This window comes from Caretta caretta, chromosome 2 (genome assembly GCF_965140235.1).
Source record: "Caretta caretta isolate rCarCar2 chromosome 2, rCarCar1.hap1, whole genome shotgun sequence".
Lineage (NCBI taxonomy): Eukaryota > Metazoa > Chordata > Testudines > Cheloniidae > Caretta > Caretta caretta.
The window spans coordinates 197,988,273-198,008,818 of NC_134207.1; the positions used below are offsets into that span (position 1 = coordinate 197,988,273).

General features: G+C 41.7%; 1 protein-coding gene across 7 annotated transcripts in view; it reads left to right on the forward strand.

Moving 5' to 3' along the window:
- Window positions 1-20,546, forward strand: part of NEK10 (NIMA related kinase 10) — a 180,765-nt gene that overhangs the window by 27,069 nt on the left and 133,150 nt on the right. For 5 of the 7 annotated variants that reach the window (XM_075125735.1, XM_075125731.1, XM_075125732.1 and 2 more), the window contains exons 8-14: window positions 4,779-4,857; window positions 5,263-5,330; window positions 6,696-6,775; window positions 14,739-14,825; window positions 16,597-16,821; window positions 17,656-17,795; window positions 18,936-18,997. In XM_075125735.1, coding sequence (XP_074981836.1) covers window positions 4,779-4,857; window positions 5,263-5,330; window positions 6,696-6,775; window positions 14,739-14,825; window positions 16,597-16,821; window positions 17,656-17,795; window positions 18,936-18,997 — 741 coding nt within the window. Of the gene's footprint in view, window positions 1-4,778; window positions 4,858-5,262; window positions 5,331-6,695; window positions 6,776-14,738; window positions 14,826-16,596; window positions 16,822-17,655; window positions 17,796-18,935; window positions 19,022-20,546 lie in introns of all 7 variants that reach the window. The other 2 variants (XM_075125730.1, XM_075125734.1) reach the window with 1 other exon arrangement.

Below are 20,546 nucleotides of genomic sequence, written 5' to 3' on the forward strand. Positions count from 1 at the left end.
TCTCATTAATTCAAGCTCTCTCCTCTACTATATGTTCTTGTTGTGTTCCTCATTGTAGTTATTTGCTGTATGATTTAAAAGCTTTTAAAGTCGCTTTGGCAGTCTGAACAACGGGATCTGGCAGTCTCTGCTAAATGGTGATACAATAGTTCAGTTCTTCACCTTTGGAAACCTGATGTCAAGCCCCAGTCTAAGATCAGAAGTAAAATTGCTCAGTTTACCTGAAATAGTCATCATACAGTTTGCAGTACAGAATATCAGGGTTGGAAGGGACCTCAGAAGGTCATTTAAGTCCATCCCCCTGCTCAAAGCAGGACCAATCCCCAGTTTTTGACCCAGATCCCTAAATGGCCCCCTCAAGGATTGAACTCACAACCCTGGGTTTAGCTTGCCAATGCTCAAACCACTGAGCTATCCCTCCCCTCTGTAGCTGCTCATAGGAACCCAACACTGTACTAACAGAATAGTTTCAGGGATGTTTGAATAGCATTATGTGCCAAATGAAACACAAATGCACCCAAAAGTACACCTGCTATTGCAGACTGTACCATGATCGGATTCATTTTTCCCCAGCATAACCCCTGTTGGCAGTTAGTCCACATGAAATAGGATTGCAAGTTGCCAACAACCCCACCTGTGCCTTCAAGGGGCTTGGAATGAGCTAGCTTACTCCCAAAAGAGGGTGGTGCAGAGCTGGGAATAGATCCTGGATATTTAATATAAAAGAGCCATGTTTCATCTACTTAGCCTCAGTCTTTTAGAAAGAACATGCCAAATTAGTCGCTTATGTAATCCACACTAATATAGTAAGGTTTTGTGTCACTCTCCAGTGGCTAGCTAGACCACATGTAGAAATTTATGATTCTGCTGTGTCTTCTGTGCTAGGGTGTCTGGTGTGTTAGCTCAGGTGTTGTGGCTCATGTTGTTAGATCCAGAGGTTGCCCAGTTCAGTTGCTGGAGATGACCCAAATGGGCATTAGTACATTTATAAAGCTCTGCACGGATACAAAATTTGTATCCACATCCGATCCGCAGCTATCTGCATCCATGGATGTGGATATCTGCGATTATAATGCGGCTATCCACAGATTTGCAGGGCTCTAGATATAAAATGTGGCTCTGCATCCATCCGTGAGCCGCAAACATGGTCCATGGGTATTTGCAGGGCTCTATACATTTAACTAAGCTATCGGTAATAACTAAGCCATATTCCGCTCTTCTAATGTGGAACAGAAGCAAAAAATCTGATGCTTAGCATTTGATTGCTGTCTCACAAATATTTGTGCAGCCCAGCGGACAAGTAAGTGTGTGTTGAGTCTCTCTGGCTGTTCCATACAGAGGATAATATAAGCTCTCCCCACTATTTACTCCTGTGACTGAAGTGGAAGAAGCTTGTGCTATGGACCTGGAGACTGTAGTTCTTTCTCTGCAGCTGACCCACATTGGATGTGTGTTTCGGAACTATATATGTATGTAATATAAAAATTGGTTTAAGCAGTCTGGAATCAATGTTCGAGTGATTTTGTATTACAAAACATTGTATTTAGAAGTGAATGTAGGTGTTATGTTAACACTGTTTTATTGGTGCATTTTTAGTGTTTCTGCTTTGATTAATGGGAACTATCCCATTAACCATAAAGTGTGGCACTTCATGAATGTTTGTGAGTCTGAGAGAAATGTGTAGGAGATTTTGCTCCAAAAATCAGAACTTAATTTAATACACTTATCTTTCAAGAAAGCAATCCTTATTCTGGGTGGTGTAACGTTAGCATTTACGAGGGACTGGATGCCTTGGGGCACTGCTAATACATTATAGAGCTTTTCACTTATAGGTCACTAGTTTGTTTGACACCTGTCCAATTCAGCAGGAATTAAAAATTGTTCCCATCTAATGGATGTTTGGTGGCTCCCATATGAGATGAGTTTAGTGGGTTCCAGTTCCAGCTCCCACATCATATATGTGATGATGTGCTTTGCACTAGATTTCAGTGTCTTCTGGGCAGTAGCTCTCTTACTATGTGTTTGTACAATGGTTAGCACAATGGGACCACTGACGTTGGAAGGGTCTGTTAGTGAAATCTCCTACATCAGGAGTCAAAATCATGTTACTGATAAATTTGTGAACTGGCAGCACTGTACCTGTCACACATACATTGGAGGAGGCCTGGGGAAGTTCAAGAATCAGCAAACCAAAAAACATAATTTATTGTAAAATTTTCAAAACCATCTACGTGACTTAGGAGCCTAAGTCCTGTTTTCAAAAGTGGTATAGGCACTTACGAGCCCAAGTCCCACTGACTTTCAGTGAGAGTTAGGCTTCTAAGTACTTAGGTCTGTTGTGAAAAGGGGACTTGGGCTCCTAAGTCATATAGGAGTTCTGGAAAATTTTATCCTTAATTAAAAAAAACTCATATTTTTTGGACCAATCTCATAATTTTTTGTGGTCTGATTTACTATTTTTGAACTTTTGGGGTTCTCAGTATGGCAGTGTACTGTGGGGGGTGGCTTTGGATTGGAGGGGTGAATGGTTTTTCCATGCTTTGAAATTGTCTTGGAAAAATATTAAACAGTAAGGCTCAAACTTTCAAAGTTGTCATGGGAATTTAAACAATGACCTCCTTTTGTAGTGCACTTTGAGATCTACTGATGAAAAACAGTACATAAGAGCTAGGTGGTACTATTATTACACATATCATTGCATATTCTTGATGTGATGTGCTTCGCCTCATGTGAATTTGCTGAACAAAACAGGTGCTAGAATATCAGCCATAGTCCATCCACACCAAGTTTTTGGAACCTCCTCTTCAATGTATAGAGAAGTTGAAGAGATCCCACTGTCTGCCAGGCTAATGTTTAAGTGATGCAGGGGTTTTGTGAGGCCTTCTGTACTGAGGTGAATTTTATCCTTATAAAAGAGTACTTCTGTTGCAGTGTTTGATTATGTATGGTGCGTCGTACAGTTTTCAAATATGCAGTTCCTAAACTTACTGTAGAACTTTAACTATACTTCAAGTATACGTCAAGATTTTCAAATAATCACCTCTGATATAGTAAGGTGCCTTTGGAACTTTCTTCTCTTCTTGGTACATAACAGCCAAAGTTTGTTAATCTTCAGCTTGTACTATATAGCAGGGACGACGGATTCTTCCTAAAAGTGTGGCGGGGAGACACAAGGTCCTGTCCACTCGGTGGCCCTGCCCTTCCTCTTCCCTGAGGCCCCGCCCCCTGGCCAAGCCAGAAGCCGGAGGCGGAGGTTGAGGGGGCCCAAGAGCAGCCCCTGGCCTCTATCCCTGCCTCCCAGCCCCCCCACCCAGGACAGATGGAAGGTCCGCAGATCCCCAGAGCTGTCTGTGTGGCTCTGACTCTGACCCGATTCCGGCTTCTGGCCTGGCATGGGGGTGGGTCCTTGGGGGCCGAAGAGTCTCAGTCAGGCCATAGTAAGAGCCACCCACAGCTGCCTGGGCTCCCTGGGCCACTCTTACCCAGGCCAGGATCCAGCTGCTTGCCTGGCCAGGGGGCAGGGCCTTGGGGAGAAGAGGAGAGGCGGGGGCAAAAAGTGAACGGGGTCCTGTTCTGATGTCCCTGCTACACCGTCCGTCTTTTGTCCTTTGCACCTAAGGAGATAGGAGATGGGTGATGGGTAGAGCTGGGTAATAATGGTGTGGGATTCTGGAGAGGAGGTTAGTTAATTCCTGTTAGGTTATTGCTGGATTATTTGAACAGTCAATTCAGTAACTGATGGGTCTGTTTATTTACAAATATATTTTAAAAACTAGTCCAGAATCTCCAGAGCATTGACTGAGCTCTCTTTCGTCATAAAGTAGTAAACAGGAAGACGGCAATTAACTCAGGTAGGTATTGTTAATTAGCAATGACTATTATAATCAGACTTGTAATGGAAAAAACTAGTTTCTACCATAACTGTGGAGAGTGTAATATCTCTTCCTAATGGTGTAGTGCGGTGGCTCTCAACCTTTCCAGGCTACTGTACCCCTTTCAGGAGTCTGATTTGTCTTGTGTTCCCCCAGGGTTCACTTCACTTAAAAACTACTTGCTTACAAAATCAGACATAAAAATAAAAAAGTGTCACAGCACGCCAACACTGAAAAATTACGTAGTGTCTCATTTTTACCATATAATTATAAAATAAACCAATTGGAATATAAATATTGTACTTATATTTCAGTGTATAAGTATATAGAACAGTATAAACAAGTCATTGTCTGTATTAAATTTTAGTTTGTACTGACTTCGCTAGTGTTTTTCCCTGGAAGATCTGTGTTTACCCATAGGGCCAGTGGTACATGTACCCCTGGATGAGAAGCACTGCTGTAGTGTCCTGCAGTCGTAGCAGTTTATAGTCTATTGTGAATCTGGTGCACCACCTAAAGGCAATGCTTGTGAATAGCACTTTCAAATCTATACAGTAGAACCTCCATTTTACAAACACCAATCTTACAAATGACCAGTTATAGAAACCATTTTTCTCTATGGAAAAATAAAAATCACATAATGAAAGTAATATTGATGAAGAACAAGTTGGCATCCTTTCACATTCAGATGCCTTCAGTTCATTGCAAATCATTTTGCAGTAGTTTGAAGGACAAGAAAAAGTGATAGATTGCAGCATACTGTGACTTATGCACCCTACCAACTGTAATTTTGAGATGTTAAATTTTATGAACTTTTCCATATATGAACTCGTCAATCCCCAATTAGTTTGTAAAATAGAGGTTCTACTATATATATGTTAACGTTGTATTTTGTCCCACTTACAGTATATGGAAACAGTAGCAAATGGATATCTTGGATATGGAGAAGAGCAGCATAATGTAGACAAATTGGTCAACATGACTTGTGAGTGTTGTAACTGACATATGCACTTATAACCTTAATATGGATGAGGAGAAAAGTTGATATGACAGACTTAGGGATGCTTAAAATATTTGCAAATGGTTTAGCAATTGTGGTGTTCCTGGACACTTTCCAGTCATGGTCATGCAAAAGAGAACAGTGCTTGAGTAGACGAAAGCACAGCGCATTAGCAGATCTTACTCTTGTACATCTGTAATATTGCTTCTGAAGAAATTAACACTTCTTTGTACATTCAAATATTGAATAACATAAATTGTCATGTCAAGAACATACGCAATTTCCGAGTGTAAGTCAATGTTTTAGACCTGTTATTTTATTACTCTATTAACAAAATGAAAAATCTTAAATTTGAGACACTCAGTTTATGTGATTTCCTTCATTTCACAGATATTTTTCAAAAACTCTCTGCTGTTAAAGATCAAAGAGAATGGGTTATAGGCAGTGGAGCACATAAAGTAAGTGGTTTAAATCACAATCAGCTACCTGTGTGAATGATTTATGCTTCCCAAATTTGATCAAGCTGGGATCAAACTCCCTCCATTTTCCAAATGATTGTAACATAAGCTAACATCAGTTCTTTGACTTGTCAGTCTGGGCTAAGATCATCTGAACGGTCTCTCTTTATGTCATCTGAACTGTCTCTTTTTATGTCAGCTGCTGAGATGTTTGTGTTGGCCGTATGCACAAATTGTGGATCATTTCATTGAGTTAATTTAGCCCTTTAAACATTTTGGTAAAGCTTGTTCCTATAAAGGCAACATCAAATTTACTTTGTTAAACTATATATTATTAAGGTTTAAATAGTCTTGAAATATCTGCTGTAAACAAAAGTCTTGATCCTACAGTTGGGTCTCTAAGGGTATGTCTCAGGTTGCAGCACAAACTCTGGAACTCTCCCATGTCACAGGGCCCTAGGGCCTGGGCTCCAGCGTGAGCCCAAACATCTACACTGCAATTAAACAGACCCTTAGCCCAAGCCCCACAAGCCTGAGTTGGCTGGCACAGGCAACCTGCGGATTTTTAATTGCAGTATAGACATACCCTCCCACAGGCGTGTGTGGAACACTATTGACCTCATTTGGGCTCATCATGATGGCAGGGATGTGCATTTAGTGGATCTGTTTGTAGATTTGGGTCTAAAATTAGAAACAGTTGAGATCAGTAATAGTGCAACTAGAGGTTCATGGTATAAGTTTGCTGCTGCAAAATGAAGGCAATTTTATTTATATCAGATGGTTCAGGAGAGAAAAAAGCAGATCATGAAGTAGGCCAAGCTTGCAACAAGTAAAAATGGAAAACTGGTTATATTTTAGAAAACCACAACTGCATTTATAAAAATATTAAATACATACATCACTTTAAGATATGAGTTATTAACAGAATACATGTGAGGCCTTAAACTTACAAACATAATTATTTTAAATATAAACTAAAAAACTTTTTACTTGGTAGGACCTAAGTTCAGGGTTCTCAGTGTCTTGCAGCAGCAGATGCCACCCTTAGTACTTTAAGTAGGACGGATGCTTTATCCTGCTTGAGTTGTTTCAGATACTGTGTTGACTATTGGAGGAGAAACACGCATTCCTCTCCTTAAAACTTGGCAAGTATGGAAAAGACCAAAATGCTTTTCTGATATATTTATTTGAAATCTCTAAGGTTAGTCATGCATTCTGTATTGATTTAGTGTCTTTGTTAGATTTGTATATTTATTTATTTTAATGGCATTTAAATTTTACTGAACAAATATGGATGTTTAGGGTCCTAATTGAAAAACACATCATTTATATAGATTTATCTTTTTTAAATCTCTAATTTTCCAGACTTTAGTAAATTTGCTAGGAGCCAGAGACAGTAATGTGCTGTTGGGCGCACTCCTTGCTCTTACTAGCTTAGCAGAAAGGTAAGTTCATTTTAATAATTGTTGTTTGCAATTAATCTCAGCTCTTGCCAAAATATTGAAGCTGACATTTACTGGGGGATAAGTGTTGCTGTACAAGCTAAAGTCTCTGTCCTGAAGAGACGTATGCATATGCTTATGTTAGTCTGTCCGGAGTGGCTCACAACCGTGAGTGCCTACCTCAGGGTAGATTGTCAAAAACAGGGCATACACCCAAAACAGGTGGTAAATTCTATAATTAGATTTCACCAAGCCAATGACAAATATGAACTCCTAGATCATTGTAACAAGTCTTACCATGGAGTCACAGACAGTCCCCTTAGACTCTCCAGTCTATCTTGTCACCTATGGAAGCAGGACTTAGTGATGAATGGTCACTTTCGCCAAAAAAACATGAAATATTCAGGTTGTTTCCAGTCATTTACCCCAGAGCAATTGGTACCCTAGATTTTACACTAAGGGCAACACTTGTAGCCAATCCCATAATAAACCATCTAAAGGTTTAGTAACTAGGAAAAATAAATGAGAGTTATTTACAGGTTAAAGTAAGCAAACAAATACGCCCAAGTGAGTTACAATCTAAATTCTAAGAGTGACAGAGCTGTAGTGACAAGGAGTCTGGTAACACCTTAAAGTCTAAGCCCTGGTCTACACTAGGACTTTAGGTCGAATTTAGCAGCATTAAATCGATGTAAACCTGCACCCGTCCACACGATGAAGCCCTTTATTTCGACTTAAAGGGCTCTTAAAATCGATTTCCTTACTCCACCCCTGACAAGTGGATTAGCGCTTAAATCGACGTTGCCGGGTCGAATTTGGGGTACTGTGGACACAATTCGATGGTATTGGCCTCCGGGAGCTATCCCAGAGTGCTCCATTGTGACCGCTCTGGACAGCACTCTCAACTCAGATGCACTGGCCAGGTAGACAGGAAAAGAACCACGAACTTTTGAATCTCATTTCCTGTTTGGCCAGCGTGGCAAGCTGCAGGTGACCATGCAGAGCTCATCAGCAGAGGTGACCATGATGGAGTCCCAGAATCGCAAAAGAGCTCCAGCATGAACCGAACGGGAGGTACGGGATCTGATCGCTGTTTGGGGAGAGGAATCCGTGCTATCAGAACTCCGTTCCAGTTTTCGAAATGCCAAAACCTTTGTCAAAATCTCCCAGGGCATGAAGGACAGAGGCCATAACAGGGACCCGAAGCAGTGCCGCGTGAAACTGAAGGAGCTGAGGCAAGCCTACCAGAAAACCAGAGAGGCGAACGGCCGCTCCGGGTCAGAGCCCCAAACGTGCCGCTTCTATGATGAGCGGCATGCCATTTTAGGGGGTTCAGCCACCACTACCCCAGCCGTGTTGTTTGACTCCTTCAATGGAGATGGAGGCAATACGGAAGCAGGTTTTGGGGACGAAGAAGAAGATGATGATGATGATGAGGTTGTAGATAGCTCATAGCAAGCAAGCGGAGAAACCGGTTTTTCCGACAGCCAGGAACTGTTTCTTACCCTGGACCTGGAGCCAGTACCCCCCGAACCCACTCAAGGCTGCCTCCTGGACCCAGCAGGCGGAGAAGGGACCTCTGGTGAGTGTACCTTTCAAAATACTATACATGGTTTAAAAGCAAGCATGTGAAAGGATTACTTTGCCCTGGCATTCGCGGTTCTCCTAGATGTACTCCTAAAGTCTTTGCAAAAGGTTTCTGGGGAGGGCAGCCTTATTGCATCCTTCATGGTAGGACACTTTACCACTCCAGGCCAGTAACACGTACTCGAGAGTCATTGTAGAACAAAGCATTGCAGTGTATGTTTGCTGGCATTCAAGCAACATCCGTTTTTTATCTCTCTGTGTTATCCTCAGGAGAGTGAGATATAATTCATGGTCACCTGGTTGAAATAGAGTGCTTTTCTTCAGGGGACACTCAGAGGAGCCCATTCCTGCTTGGCTGTTTGCCTGTGGCTAAACAGAAATGTTCCCCGCTGTTAGCCACAGGGAGGGGGGAAGGTTGAGGGGGTAGCCACGCGGTGTGGGGAGGCAAAATGCAACCTTGTAACGAAAGCACATGTGCTATGTATGTAATGTTAACAGCAAGGTTTACCCTGAAAGAGTGTAGCCACTGTTTTATAAAATGTGTCTTTTTAAATACCGCTGTCCCTTTTTTTTTTTCTCCACCAGCTGCATGTGTTTCAATGATCACAGGATCTTCTCCTTCCCAGAGGCTAGTGAAGCTTAGAAAGAAAAAAAAATGCACTCGTGATGAAATGTTCTCCGAGCTCATGCTGTTCTCCCACACTGACAGAGCACAGACGAATGCGTGGAGGCAAATAATGTCAGAGTGCAGAAAAGCACAAAATGACCGGGAGGAGAGGTGGCGGGCTGAAGAGAGTAAGTGGCGGGCTGAAGAGAGGGCTGAAGCTCAAACGTGGCGGCAGCGTGATGAGAGGAGGCAGGATTCAATGCTGAGACTGCTGGAGGACCAAACCAGTATGCTCCAGTGCATGGTTGAGCTGCAGCAAAGGCAGCTGGAGCACAGACTGCCACTGCAGCCCCTCTGTAACCAACCGCCCTCCTCCCCAAGTTCCATAGCCTCCACACCCAGACGCCCAAGAACGCGGTGGGGGGGCCTCCGGCCAACCAGCCACTCCACCACAGAGGATTGCCCAAAAAAAAGAAGGCTGTCATTCAATAAATTTTAAAGTTGTAAACTTTTAAAGTGCTGTGTGGCATTTTCCTTCCCTCCTCCACCATCCCTCCTGGGCTACCTTGGTAGTCATCCCCCTATTTGTGTGATGAATGAATAAAGAATGCATGAATGTGAAGCAACAATGACTTTATTGCCTCTGCAAGCGGTGATTGAAGGGAGGAGGGGCGGGTGGTTAGCTTACAGGGAAGTAGAGTGAACCAAGGGGCGGGGGGTTTCATCAAGGAGAAACAAACAGAACTTTCACACCGTAGCCTGGCCAGTCATGAAACTGGATTCAAAGCTTCTCTGATGCGTACCGTGCCCTCCTGTGCTCTTCTAACCGCCCTGGTGTCTGGCTGCGCGTAACCAGCAGCCAGGCGATTTGCCTGAACCTCCCACCCCACCATAAACATCTCCCCCTTACTCTCACAGATATTGTGGAGCACACAGCAAGCAGTAATAACAGTGGGAATATTGGTTTCGCTGAGGTCTAAGTGAGTCAGTAAACTGCGCCAGCGCGCCTTTAAACATCCAAATGCACATTCTACCACCATTCTGCACTTGCTCAGCCTGTAGTTGAACAGCTCCTGACTACTGTCCAGGCTGCCTGTGTACGGCTTCATGAGCCATGGCATTAAGGGGTAGGCTGGGTCCCCAAGGATACATATAGGCATTTCAACATCCCCAACAGTTATTTTCTGGTCTGGGAATAAAGTCCCTTCCTGCAGCTTTTGAAACAGACCAGAGTTCCTGAAGATGCGAGCGTCATGTACCTTTCCCGGCCATCCCACGTTGATGTTGGTGAAACGTCCCTTGTGATCCACCAGAGCTTGCAGCACTATCGAAAAGTACCCCTTGCGGTTTATGTACTCGGCGGCTTGGTGCTCCGGTGCCAAGATAGGGATATGGGTTCCGTCTATGGCCCCACCACAGTTAGGGAATCCCATTGCAGCAAAGCCATCCACTATGACCTGCACATTTCCTAGGGTCACTACCCTTGATATCAGCAGATCTTTGATTGCGTGGGCTACTTGCATCACAGCAGCCCCAACAGTAGATTTGCCCACTCCAAATTGATTCCCAACTGACCGGTAGCTGTCTGGCGTTGCAATCTTCCACAGGGCTATTGCCACTCGCTTCTCAACTGTGAGGGCTGCTCTCATCTTGGTATTCACGCGCCTCAGGGCAGGGGAAAGCAAGTCACAAAGTTCCATGAAAGTGCCCTTACGCATGCGAAAGTTTCGCAGCCACTGGGAATCGTCCCAGACCTGCAACACTATGCGGTCCCACCAGTCTGTGCTTGTTTCCTGAGCCCAGAATCGACGTTCCACAGCATGAACCTGCCCCATTAGCACCATGATGCATGCATTGGCAGGGCCCATGCTTTCAGAGAAATCTGTGTCCATGTCCTGATCACTCACGTGACCGCACTGACGTCGCCTCCTCGCCCGGTATCGCTTTGCCAGGTTCTGGTGCTGCATATACTGCTGGATAATGCATGTGGTGTTTAATGTGCTCCTAATTGCCAAAGTGAGCTGAACGGCCTCCATGCTTGCCTTGCTATGGCGTCCGCACAGAAAAAAGGCACGGAACGATTGTCTGCCGTTGCTCTGATGGAGGGAGGGGCGACTGACAACACGGCTTACAGGGTTGGCTTCAGGGAGCTAAAATCAACAAAGGGGTTGTCTTTACATCAAGGAGTATTTCAGGCAGGACTTCACGGAGGGTTCCAATAAGAAATGGTGCACCTAAGTTATTGTTCTTATTGGAACAAGGAGGTTAGCCTGGCCTCTGATTGATACATGGCTAGATTTACCTCGCTGCACCTTCTCTGTGAGTGACTGCAGTGTGACCTTGAAGAATGAGTCCCCTAGATGGGAGAGGGGGGGAAGCAAATGAATACAGAACAAATCTGGTCTATTTCTTGTTTTGATCCACTCCATCTATCTTTTACATCTTTGGCTGGCAGCAGACGGTGCAGAAGGACTGCATGCCATCCACATCTCTTGCCTGCCTGGCAGAAGATGGTACAGTACGACTGCTAGCCATCCTCATCTCTTGCCTGCCCGGCAGAAGATGGTACAGTACGACTGCTAGCAATCCGTATCGCCTCCCTGCTCACCATAAGACGGTTCAATAGGACTGACTGCAGGACTAAAGAGAATGACCTGGTCAAGTCACTCCAAATTAAGTCCCTGCGCCCATGTCTGTCCAGGCACTCCCAGCCGACGTGGCCAGGAGCACCTCGGACATGACGATGACGGCTACCAGTCGTACTGTACCGTCTGCTGCCAGAAGGCAAGGGGTTGCTGCTACTGTGTAGCAAAGCCGTACCGCGTCTGCCAGCACCCAGGAGACATACGGTGACGGTTACCTGAGCGGGCTCCATGCTTGCCGTGGTATGGCGTCTGCACAGGTAACTCAGGAAAAAAGGCGCGAAACGATTGTCTGCCCTTGCTTTCACGGAGGGAGGGAGGGAACGGGGGCCTGACGATATGTACCCAGAACCACCCACGACAATGTTTTAGCCCCATCAGGCATTGGGATCTCAACCCAGAATTCCAATGGGCAGCGGAGACTGTGGGAACTGTGGGATAGCTATCCACAGTGCAATGCTCCGGAAGTCGACTCTAGCCTCGGTACTGTGGAAGCGCTCCGCCGAGTTAATGCACTTAATGCACTTAGAGCATTTTCTGTGGGGACACACACACTCGAATATATAAAACCGATTTCTAAAAAAACGACTTCTATAAATTCGACCTTATTCCGTAGTGTAGACATACCCTAACAGATTTATTTGGGCATAAGCTTTCATTGGTAAAACACTACTTTTTCAGATGCATGGAGTGAAAATTACAGATGCAGGCATTATATAATGACACATGAAGGAAAGGGAGTTACCTCACAAGTGGACAACCAGTGTTGTCAGGGCCAATTCAGTCAGGGTGGATGCAGTCCACTCCCAATAATAGATGAGGAGGTGTCAATTCCAGGAGAGGCAAAGCTGCTTTTGTAATGAGCCAGCCATTCCCAGTCCTTATTCAAGCCCAAATTAATTTTGATTGTTCTTCTGGATGGGCGGGAGAAACACTCTTCCCATCTGATTTCATATGTTTAGAGCAAACATTTTCAAAGTCCTAAAGCAAAACTTATATATTTCCTTTATAGCATTGAATACAGAAATTACAAATAAGATAAATGCATGCAGCAATTTACAAATATTCCGTAGAGTCTAAACACTAAAAAGTCTTATAAGACTAATACCTATTTTGAGCAACACTAACACATAAGTCAACTGGTCTGCTCTGCTGCTATGAGTTTGTCAGTTCATATCTAATGCCTACAGCGTTGGTCAGAGCTGGCACTTGGTTTACCAGCATTACAGTTTAACTTTACATTGAAGCCAGTGGGACTGCTCACAGTTTGAAAAGTACATGTATAAGCCTTTTCAGGATCAGGACCTTACTCTTTCCAGTTGTTTAAATACACATAGCCCCTGATCCTTCAAGACAGATCCTATACCCATGTTGGAGCACTTTGCAAGATTGGGGCCATACAATCCCATCCCGCAGTCTCTGTGCAGGCCTTGGAGTTGATGTTCTCCATTATTAGTCTATTGACTTCCAAACATGGAGAGCAACTTTATGCTTTAGAGATTTTACACAGAGAGAGACAAAAGTGAAAAGAGGAAAAAGTTGATACAATCAATTGTGAGAAGTCCTCATTGAGACTTCGCTATAATCTCTCTTCTCTTCTGTCAAAACAGAAGGCATTTGAAAAGTATTTTAGTTTGCATTCTCTCTTAACCCTCCCCCCGCCCCCGAGATAATCAGAATAATAATCTATAGATATTTTGGTCTTCCATTTAATTTTACACTAGGAGTGAAATAAGTTTATCTTGCCTGAATATCTTTAACCTGATGTTGAAAGGTTGTTCGTTTTCAAATACCATTGAACAAATCACACCTGTAAAGACCAGTTTTTTTCACCCCCAAAAGAACACGTAAGTTCTCCGGTTTACTTAGGCCATGTCTGCACTTACACGCTTACAGTGGCACAGCTGTACCGATACAACTGTGCCGCTGTAAGAGCATTCATGTAGCCGCATTAGGCTGACAGGAAGAGAGCTTTCCTGTTGACATAATAAAACCAGCTCAACAAGTGGTGGTAGCTATGTTGGCGGAAGAGCTTCTCCCACTGACATAGCGCTGTGCATATGAGCGCTTATGCTAGCAAAATTTATGTCCCTTAGGGGTGTGTTTTTTCACACCCCTTAGCGACAAAAGTTTTGCCAACATAAGTGCTAGTGTTGACATCACTTAAATGTAAAATCCACTCTCAAATCAGAAGAATGCTTATTCAAATCCCTACTAGTGAAGATAAGGGCTGAATTTATAATCTATGCTTTTCTTAAATCCATTATTGTCTTCAGCATCTCTCCAAAATTGCTGTTATCTTTGTCAGAATAATTAGGCCACTTTCAGTTAACTCTGCTTCTTTTAGTACATTTGAATGTTTTTCTTTTCCTTGTAGTAATTTAAAACTGATTTTCCCTCACTTGAGTACTCTTTAATACTCTCTTTTAAATGATTTTTAAGGATTCTTAATTTTATCTGAGAAGAACATCCTATATAATGGGTAAGCAGTTATTTCAAATTAGGGCACTGTCAGGAGAGAAGTAAGTTCTTAACTTTAAGCAAAAAGTCGGTGAGACTTAAGCACATATTTAAGTGTTGTTCTGAATATGGATATTTTCTCAAATCAGGGTGTAGATTATTATAATCTTCTAGAGTTAAAGAATTTGGTGATTATGATGCCCTGTAAATTCAGTTATTCACTTGTAAGTTGCAGCTTCCATTGAGTATTCCTCATATAAACTACTTTTATTTACACTTACATGGGATAAGCAAAATAGTAATAGAATATAATAAAAATATGAAGACATATTTGCATAATAAAAAATTAAACCTCAGCTTTTGTAGTTAGTTTTTTCAAAGTTAGTTTTCTAAGCATATTAAATATTTCAGCTTTTTTCCTCATTTACCATGTTAATGTTTCACTAAAACAATCTGTATTATAAAAAAATAAGAGTAAACTTTTGCAGTTTCAGTGTGGAACCAACTTATTTTTGTATTTTTAAACCTTCATATACAATATGACATCAATACTTGAGCCATAAGGAAAGACAGCGAGCCAAAGCAATGGATGATGAAGTTAAATAGAAATAACACTTGTTTTTCATATAATTTTAGTTTATATAAATATCCAAAATTTTTCCATTTGTAGCCCAGAATGTAGGGAGAAGATCAGTGAGCTCGCCATTGTAGAACACTTGCTGGTGATATTACATGAATATGACTTGCTATCTAAAAGGTAGGACCTTATTTATAGACTAATTATGTTAAATACTTTTCTGTTTTAAAATCTATTTTCATATACAGACATACTGCATTTATTTAATTAGAGTAGTAAAGTTTCAAAGTTGTGGCATTTAAAATCAGATATTGATGCAGTAAAATGTTCTTTGGTGGTTATCTAGTACATGTTAATTGTCTTTCTTCCCATTGATAGGTTATATCCTAGCCTACAATTCAGCATAAATGGACTGTAAAGCTGCCCTAAAGGATAACTGAGAATTCCCTGGGCACTAGACCACAAGAGCATGCTGGACTGTGGTATTTCACTTGGGGGCCATTATAACCTGGCATAAATTACAGCAGCCTTGAGATTGCCTTAGTTTATATCTGGGACTGGTTCAGATCCCAACAGTCTTGTGGATCAGAGGTGCACAAAGATATTCCCACCTACATTAAAGTCATCACAGCTCAGTTGGACTTGACGATTGGGGCTGATAAGTCCATATTTGGAAGAAACTGGTGGTAAAGTGGTCTCTGGGTATTAAGTACAAAACATCAAGAAGACAAAAACACTCTCTCAAATGTGATTCCATTCCAGTCACCAAAGAATATCATACATTTTAAAACAGAAGTTTTATTGCTTATTTAACTTATAATTAGGGACAGGGAAACCAAATAAAAGGAACAAACTGAATCTTCTGGCATATTTGAAAAAAGTTCTGGTTAACTTTAAAAAAAAAAAACTACTTTATTATGAAAAAAAAAAAAGTGTGACCATAACAGAAAAGGTTCTCTGCTGAATATTGCTATGTGACTACAGTAGTCTTAAGTTTCAAATTCAAGGAAGAAGTAATTGAAGTTGAAAAATTAGCTGAGTTTGAAAGTTCAAAATATGGGTTTTCATTTTTGAACACTTCAGCGCTTTGTGATTCCAGATGGAAGTAGAAGAGCCAAAACAAAGTGAGATACCCTTTTCTTGTGGTATCTCTAGCCATATTGTGGAGGGAGGAAGTAATGGAAATCTTGTGAGAACTTTTTCTTGTGACATTTCCAGCCAATTCTGTGATCATAAGTGTGGAGAAAGATCCACATTCTACCATAGGTTATTCTACCATAACCTATGAACCTTCTGAAGTTCACCCACCACTACTTGTAATCCATTAAAAACAAAGAAGGAATTCAAAAAAACAACAGCAGTGGTTGACGAGTTCACCTGGAAAGCATTATCGATGGAACCACAGTCAAGCTTCGTTGAATATTAACACAATAATGCAAAGGGCTGGTGCTGCCAGCCCTGCAACTGCAGGGACCCCTACGACATGGGTCCCCACCTATTCATGGGCTGCGTATACTGTATTAGCTGCAGTGTCACAGGGTCTGGAGTATGAATTGCTTCATGCTAAGTGCCCTATAGCACCATCTTTGATTTCAGAGCCCCATCTGAAGTGAATTCAGAGAGGCTTACAGACATGTTTGAACAGACACAGATAATACAGTGCAGGAAAGTGATACAAACTTATTAGTGTTATGAATTACTGCACACCAGAAATGTGACAGGCTTCATTTAATAAAATTTAGGGCCATTTTAATGGGTGAATAAAATATGACACTTAATTGAATGTAACTTAACAGAAAATGTATTATAGATTACTTGGGCATCTTTGTATATACAGTAGCACTAAGTAACAAGAGTGTAATAGGAATTGCAATAATAACTAACTGTCTGGGTGATTTAACACAGGTGAACTGTATGGTGTGGTTATAATTTGTTGCTGATCTCTTTCTAGGCTGACCGCAGAGCTGCTACGCCTCCTCTGTGCTGAGTCACAAGTCAAAGAGCAAGTGAAACTGTATGAAGGAGTTCCTGTCCTGCTCAGTTTGCTCCATTCAGATCATCTCAAGCTTTTGTGGAGTGTAGTTTGGATTCTGGTACAGATTTGTGAAGACCCTGAGACTAGTGTGGAAATCCGTATTTGGGGCGGTATCAAGCAACTCCTTCATATATTACAGGGGTAGGTCTTCAGTCTTCAGTATCATTATAATTGTCAATGAATTTGCCTCATATTTTAAGGTTATCACACAACCATTTGACCATATATCAATGTGTAATAAAAGCTTTCATCCTCTGCTTCTGACGGTATTTGCAGACCTTGCGTACTGCAGAAATTACAAGAAATTCAGGTGGATAGTTCAAACATTAATGACTATAAAGTGTATTTTTTTCAAATATACTATGCTTTTCAAAAGTATAACATGGCTTTGCTGTGTTAAACAAATTAAATAGAGATAAAATATATAGTTAGTGTCCATATAATTTCCATGTTGATTAGGCAGGTAAAAAGGGACATCTATTTCGTTATTTGGATTTATGAATTTTTGTATAGTATCTTAAATTTTTAGTCTAGTGATAAGACCATGGGCCTAAATTTTCAACAGTGACTAATGATTTTGGATACCTGAGTTTGTGGATGCCCAAGTTAAGCTATTTTCAAGGGGCCTAATTTTCAGAAAATCCTCCAAAAATCAGGCCCCATTAAAATATTTGTAGTTGGGCACCCTAAATCAGTACTTGCTTTAGTAAATTTAGGTTACAGTTTAAAGTCTTCCCAACAATGTCTTATTTGAAACTATAAAGGGGGCTAAACTGTTTACCCATTCACTGTGTGGTTTATATCTGATGCTTTTGATGCTAATTTGAAATTTGTACGTGCTTTTTAAATTTTTCATTGTGGAATGTATGTAGATATAGAGAATAGAGGCAGAAATAGGAATCCAGGCAAATTTCAGAAATGACTAACACAGATATTTATTAAATATTTATTTTACGCTATGATTTGTTTTTCCAGAGATAGAAATCTAGTTTCTGATCATTCTTCTATTGGGAGTTTATCTAGTGCAAATGCAGCAGGGAGAATCCAACACCTTTGTTTGTCAGAAGATTTAAGTCCTCAAGAAATACAAGAAAATACTTTCTCCCTTCAAGCAGGTATGTATATGGGGCCTGATATTCCACAGCTTTGCACTTTGTATAGTTATTTATACCTGTGCAAAGTGGGGCACAATGTTATCAGATCAGAATGGTATCATTTTACACTCACTCTGCAGAGGGGGAGAATCAGATCAGCTGTGGCGTTTTTTTAGATGTGCAATATCAATGTATTTTTCATCACAAAATGAAGGAAGAAGTATTCAGGAGCTCAACTGGTGTTTCTGTTTTAAACTCCTGCTTTAACTCAAGAACATTTTAATTCAGTTATTAAAGTTTTACATCATATCCAGCTTCAGTGTACCAGATCACTCAGAAATAGCCTTGAAAGGATTTGATTTTTATCCGGAAATGTTGGTAAATATCGATTCCACCATACGTACACAAACTGACAACACATATTTCCATCAATAATAATCAAAATTTACAGATAAGCAAAGTAAGAAAAATGCTGCTTGAGAACTTATTAGAATTTGATTTAAAGATATATACGTTGTATATTTGGACGTCATGTTGACAATTTGTGTTTTAACTGTTATAAAGGTTTAACTTTTAAAATCTCAACATCTACTGTCATTAAATAATTGTCTGACTCCCCCCCACATTTGTGACCCTTCCCCCATGGTTCCTGCAGCTATGAAAATGTAAATAGCTAAAAACTGAAAAAATGTTTTAAACCCATAATTTTACACAACTGTGACAATTTAAATTGATAAAAATTTTAAAAATGCTTAAAATAAACATTGATAATATCTGTCAAAATTATTAAATACAAATTGAGTTCTGCCAAGCCTACTCATAATGTGCTTATCCTAAGGATAATACATTAGAACTCGTTTAGATGTTCAGTTTCATTCTCAGATCCCAGTAGTGCTGAGGTGACATTGCTTAGTAGGTCTCAGTATCACGGTCCTCTCAAAGAAATAGCATGCACTTAACATCAGAGTCTGTCTGGAACATATTTCTGGTGTACTTTTTATGACTGCTTCCTTAATATTCCTAGTGTAAATCAGTGGGAGGTAGGCACCTAACTTGCTTAGTACTTTTGTAAATCCTGTGAAGCACCTATCTGCATCTTTAGGCACCTAAGTACCTTTGTGAATCTGGCCCTGAATATTTATATATGACTTTTCATTCTAGCGTGTTGTGCTGCAATTACAGAACTAGTGCTCAATGACACTAATGCTCACCAAGTAGTACAGGTAGGAAGACTTTATTCAGTTAAGGTAAGGCATTTAAGTGTATCACTGGTATCACTTTCATATCTCTGGTTTATTTACTTGTGTCTCCTTGTGCATTTTTACTGGTGGTTTATAACTCTTGTAAACTCATAGACAGTAAAGCCAGGCGGGACCATCATGATCATCTAGTCTGACCTCTTGTACATCACAGGCCCCAGAACCTCACAGTAATAGGCCCATAACCTCTGGCATTGTCTTTCACCCCTAGAGCTCTTCTTCCATCCTGGTATGATCTCCCAGCCAGTCCTCCAAGGTCTCCGTCACTGGGGCTCTGATGTCCAGTCCCAAACACAGGCAAGGTTTCCCACCCCTACAGCAGCCTCCTAGTCACACTGAGCTTTATTCACCAAGCTCACGTCCTGCAGGAGCCTTTTTGGCCCAGAAGCGTCCACCAGCATAGCTGCAGCTCCCTGGGCTTCCCCTTCTTAATGCAGCCACCTTCTGCTATGTATAGGGAATTGCCTAATTCTCCGTAGGTGGGTCTCATTCCGTAATCAGGGTTGACTTAGCCTCAGGCTCTCCAGCCCACAGGGCAAGCCACTTTATTACATTCACCTTTTGCAAATTCCTGATTTTGTCCAAGGGAGTCATGTGGAGGTGGGAATAAAGCATTTCCAGCTGTACATCCGGCTTAGAAGTCACCCTGGCCTGCAGTTGCAGGGGAGGACAACCAAAGGCATGCAGCCACAATGTATAGCTTATTGCCCTTATGAAAGTAGTACAGTATATGTAGGGTGACTATATTTCCCAAGGAGAAAATGGGACACCCTCAGCTGCTCACCCAAGGCGCCCCCCCCCCCATGCTGTTGCCTGGTCACTGGAGCCCTCCTCCTCCTCCTCCTCCTCCCCGCCCCGCATGAGGCTGTTGCCTGGGTGCTGGAAACCTGCTGGGGGCTGGCATCTCCACTTGCCCCCTCCACACCGCACCCCACTTTTTTTGACAAAAGTGGACATTTGTCCTGTTTGCACTTGCCAACTGATCAAGTCGGCAAGGGCAAATGGAACAAATGCCTCCTTTTAGAAAAAAAACGTCAGGACAGACTGGACAGGGCTTAAAAAAGGGACTGTCCCGGCCAAAACGGGAGGTATCGTCACCCTAAATATATGGCCCCAGCAAGTGTGTGTTGCTGACTTCAGGATACATACTAGCTTGGATGTGCCCATAACTGGCAGGCTATACCTTCTTGGGGATAACAATGCCTAGATGTTATATAGTGCTTTTCATCCATAGGTCTCAAAGCGCTGGACAGGGCACACTGATGTGCATGCCATCCACTTAAATATTATGGGTCTGCTTCTGCTGAAGTCAAGTGCAAAACTCTCAGGAGCAGGATAATACCTTATGAAGGGACCCTACTTTGATGCTAGTGTGGTTACCAGTATTGAACAAAGATGCAAAATGCCTATTTGTAGACATTTGGCTTATTAACTCTTATTAGTCACTATCATATAATTAGTTTTATATGGAGCTCATTAAAAATTGGCTGGGCAATGTGGCCAATATTACTGT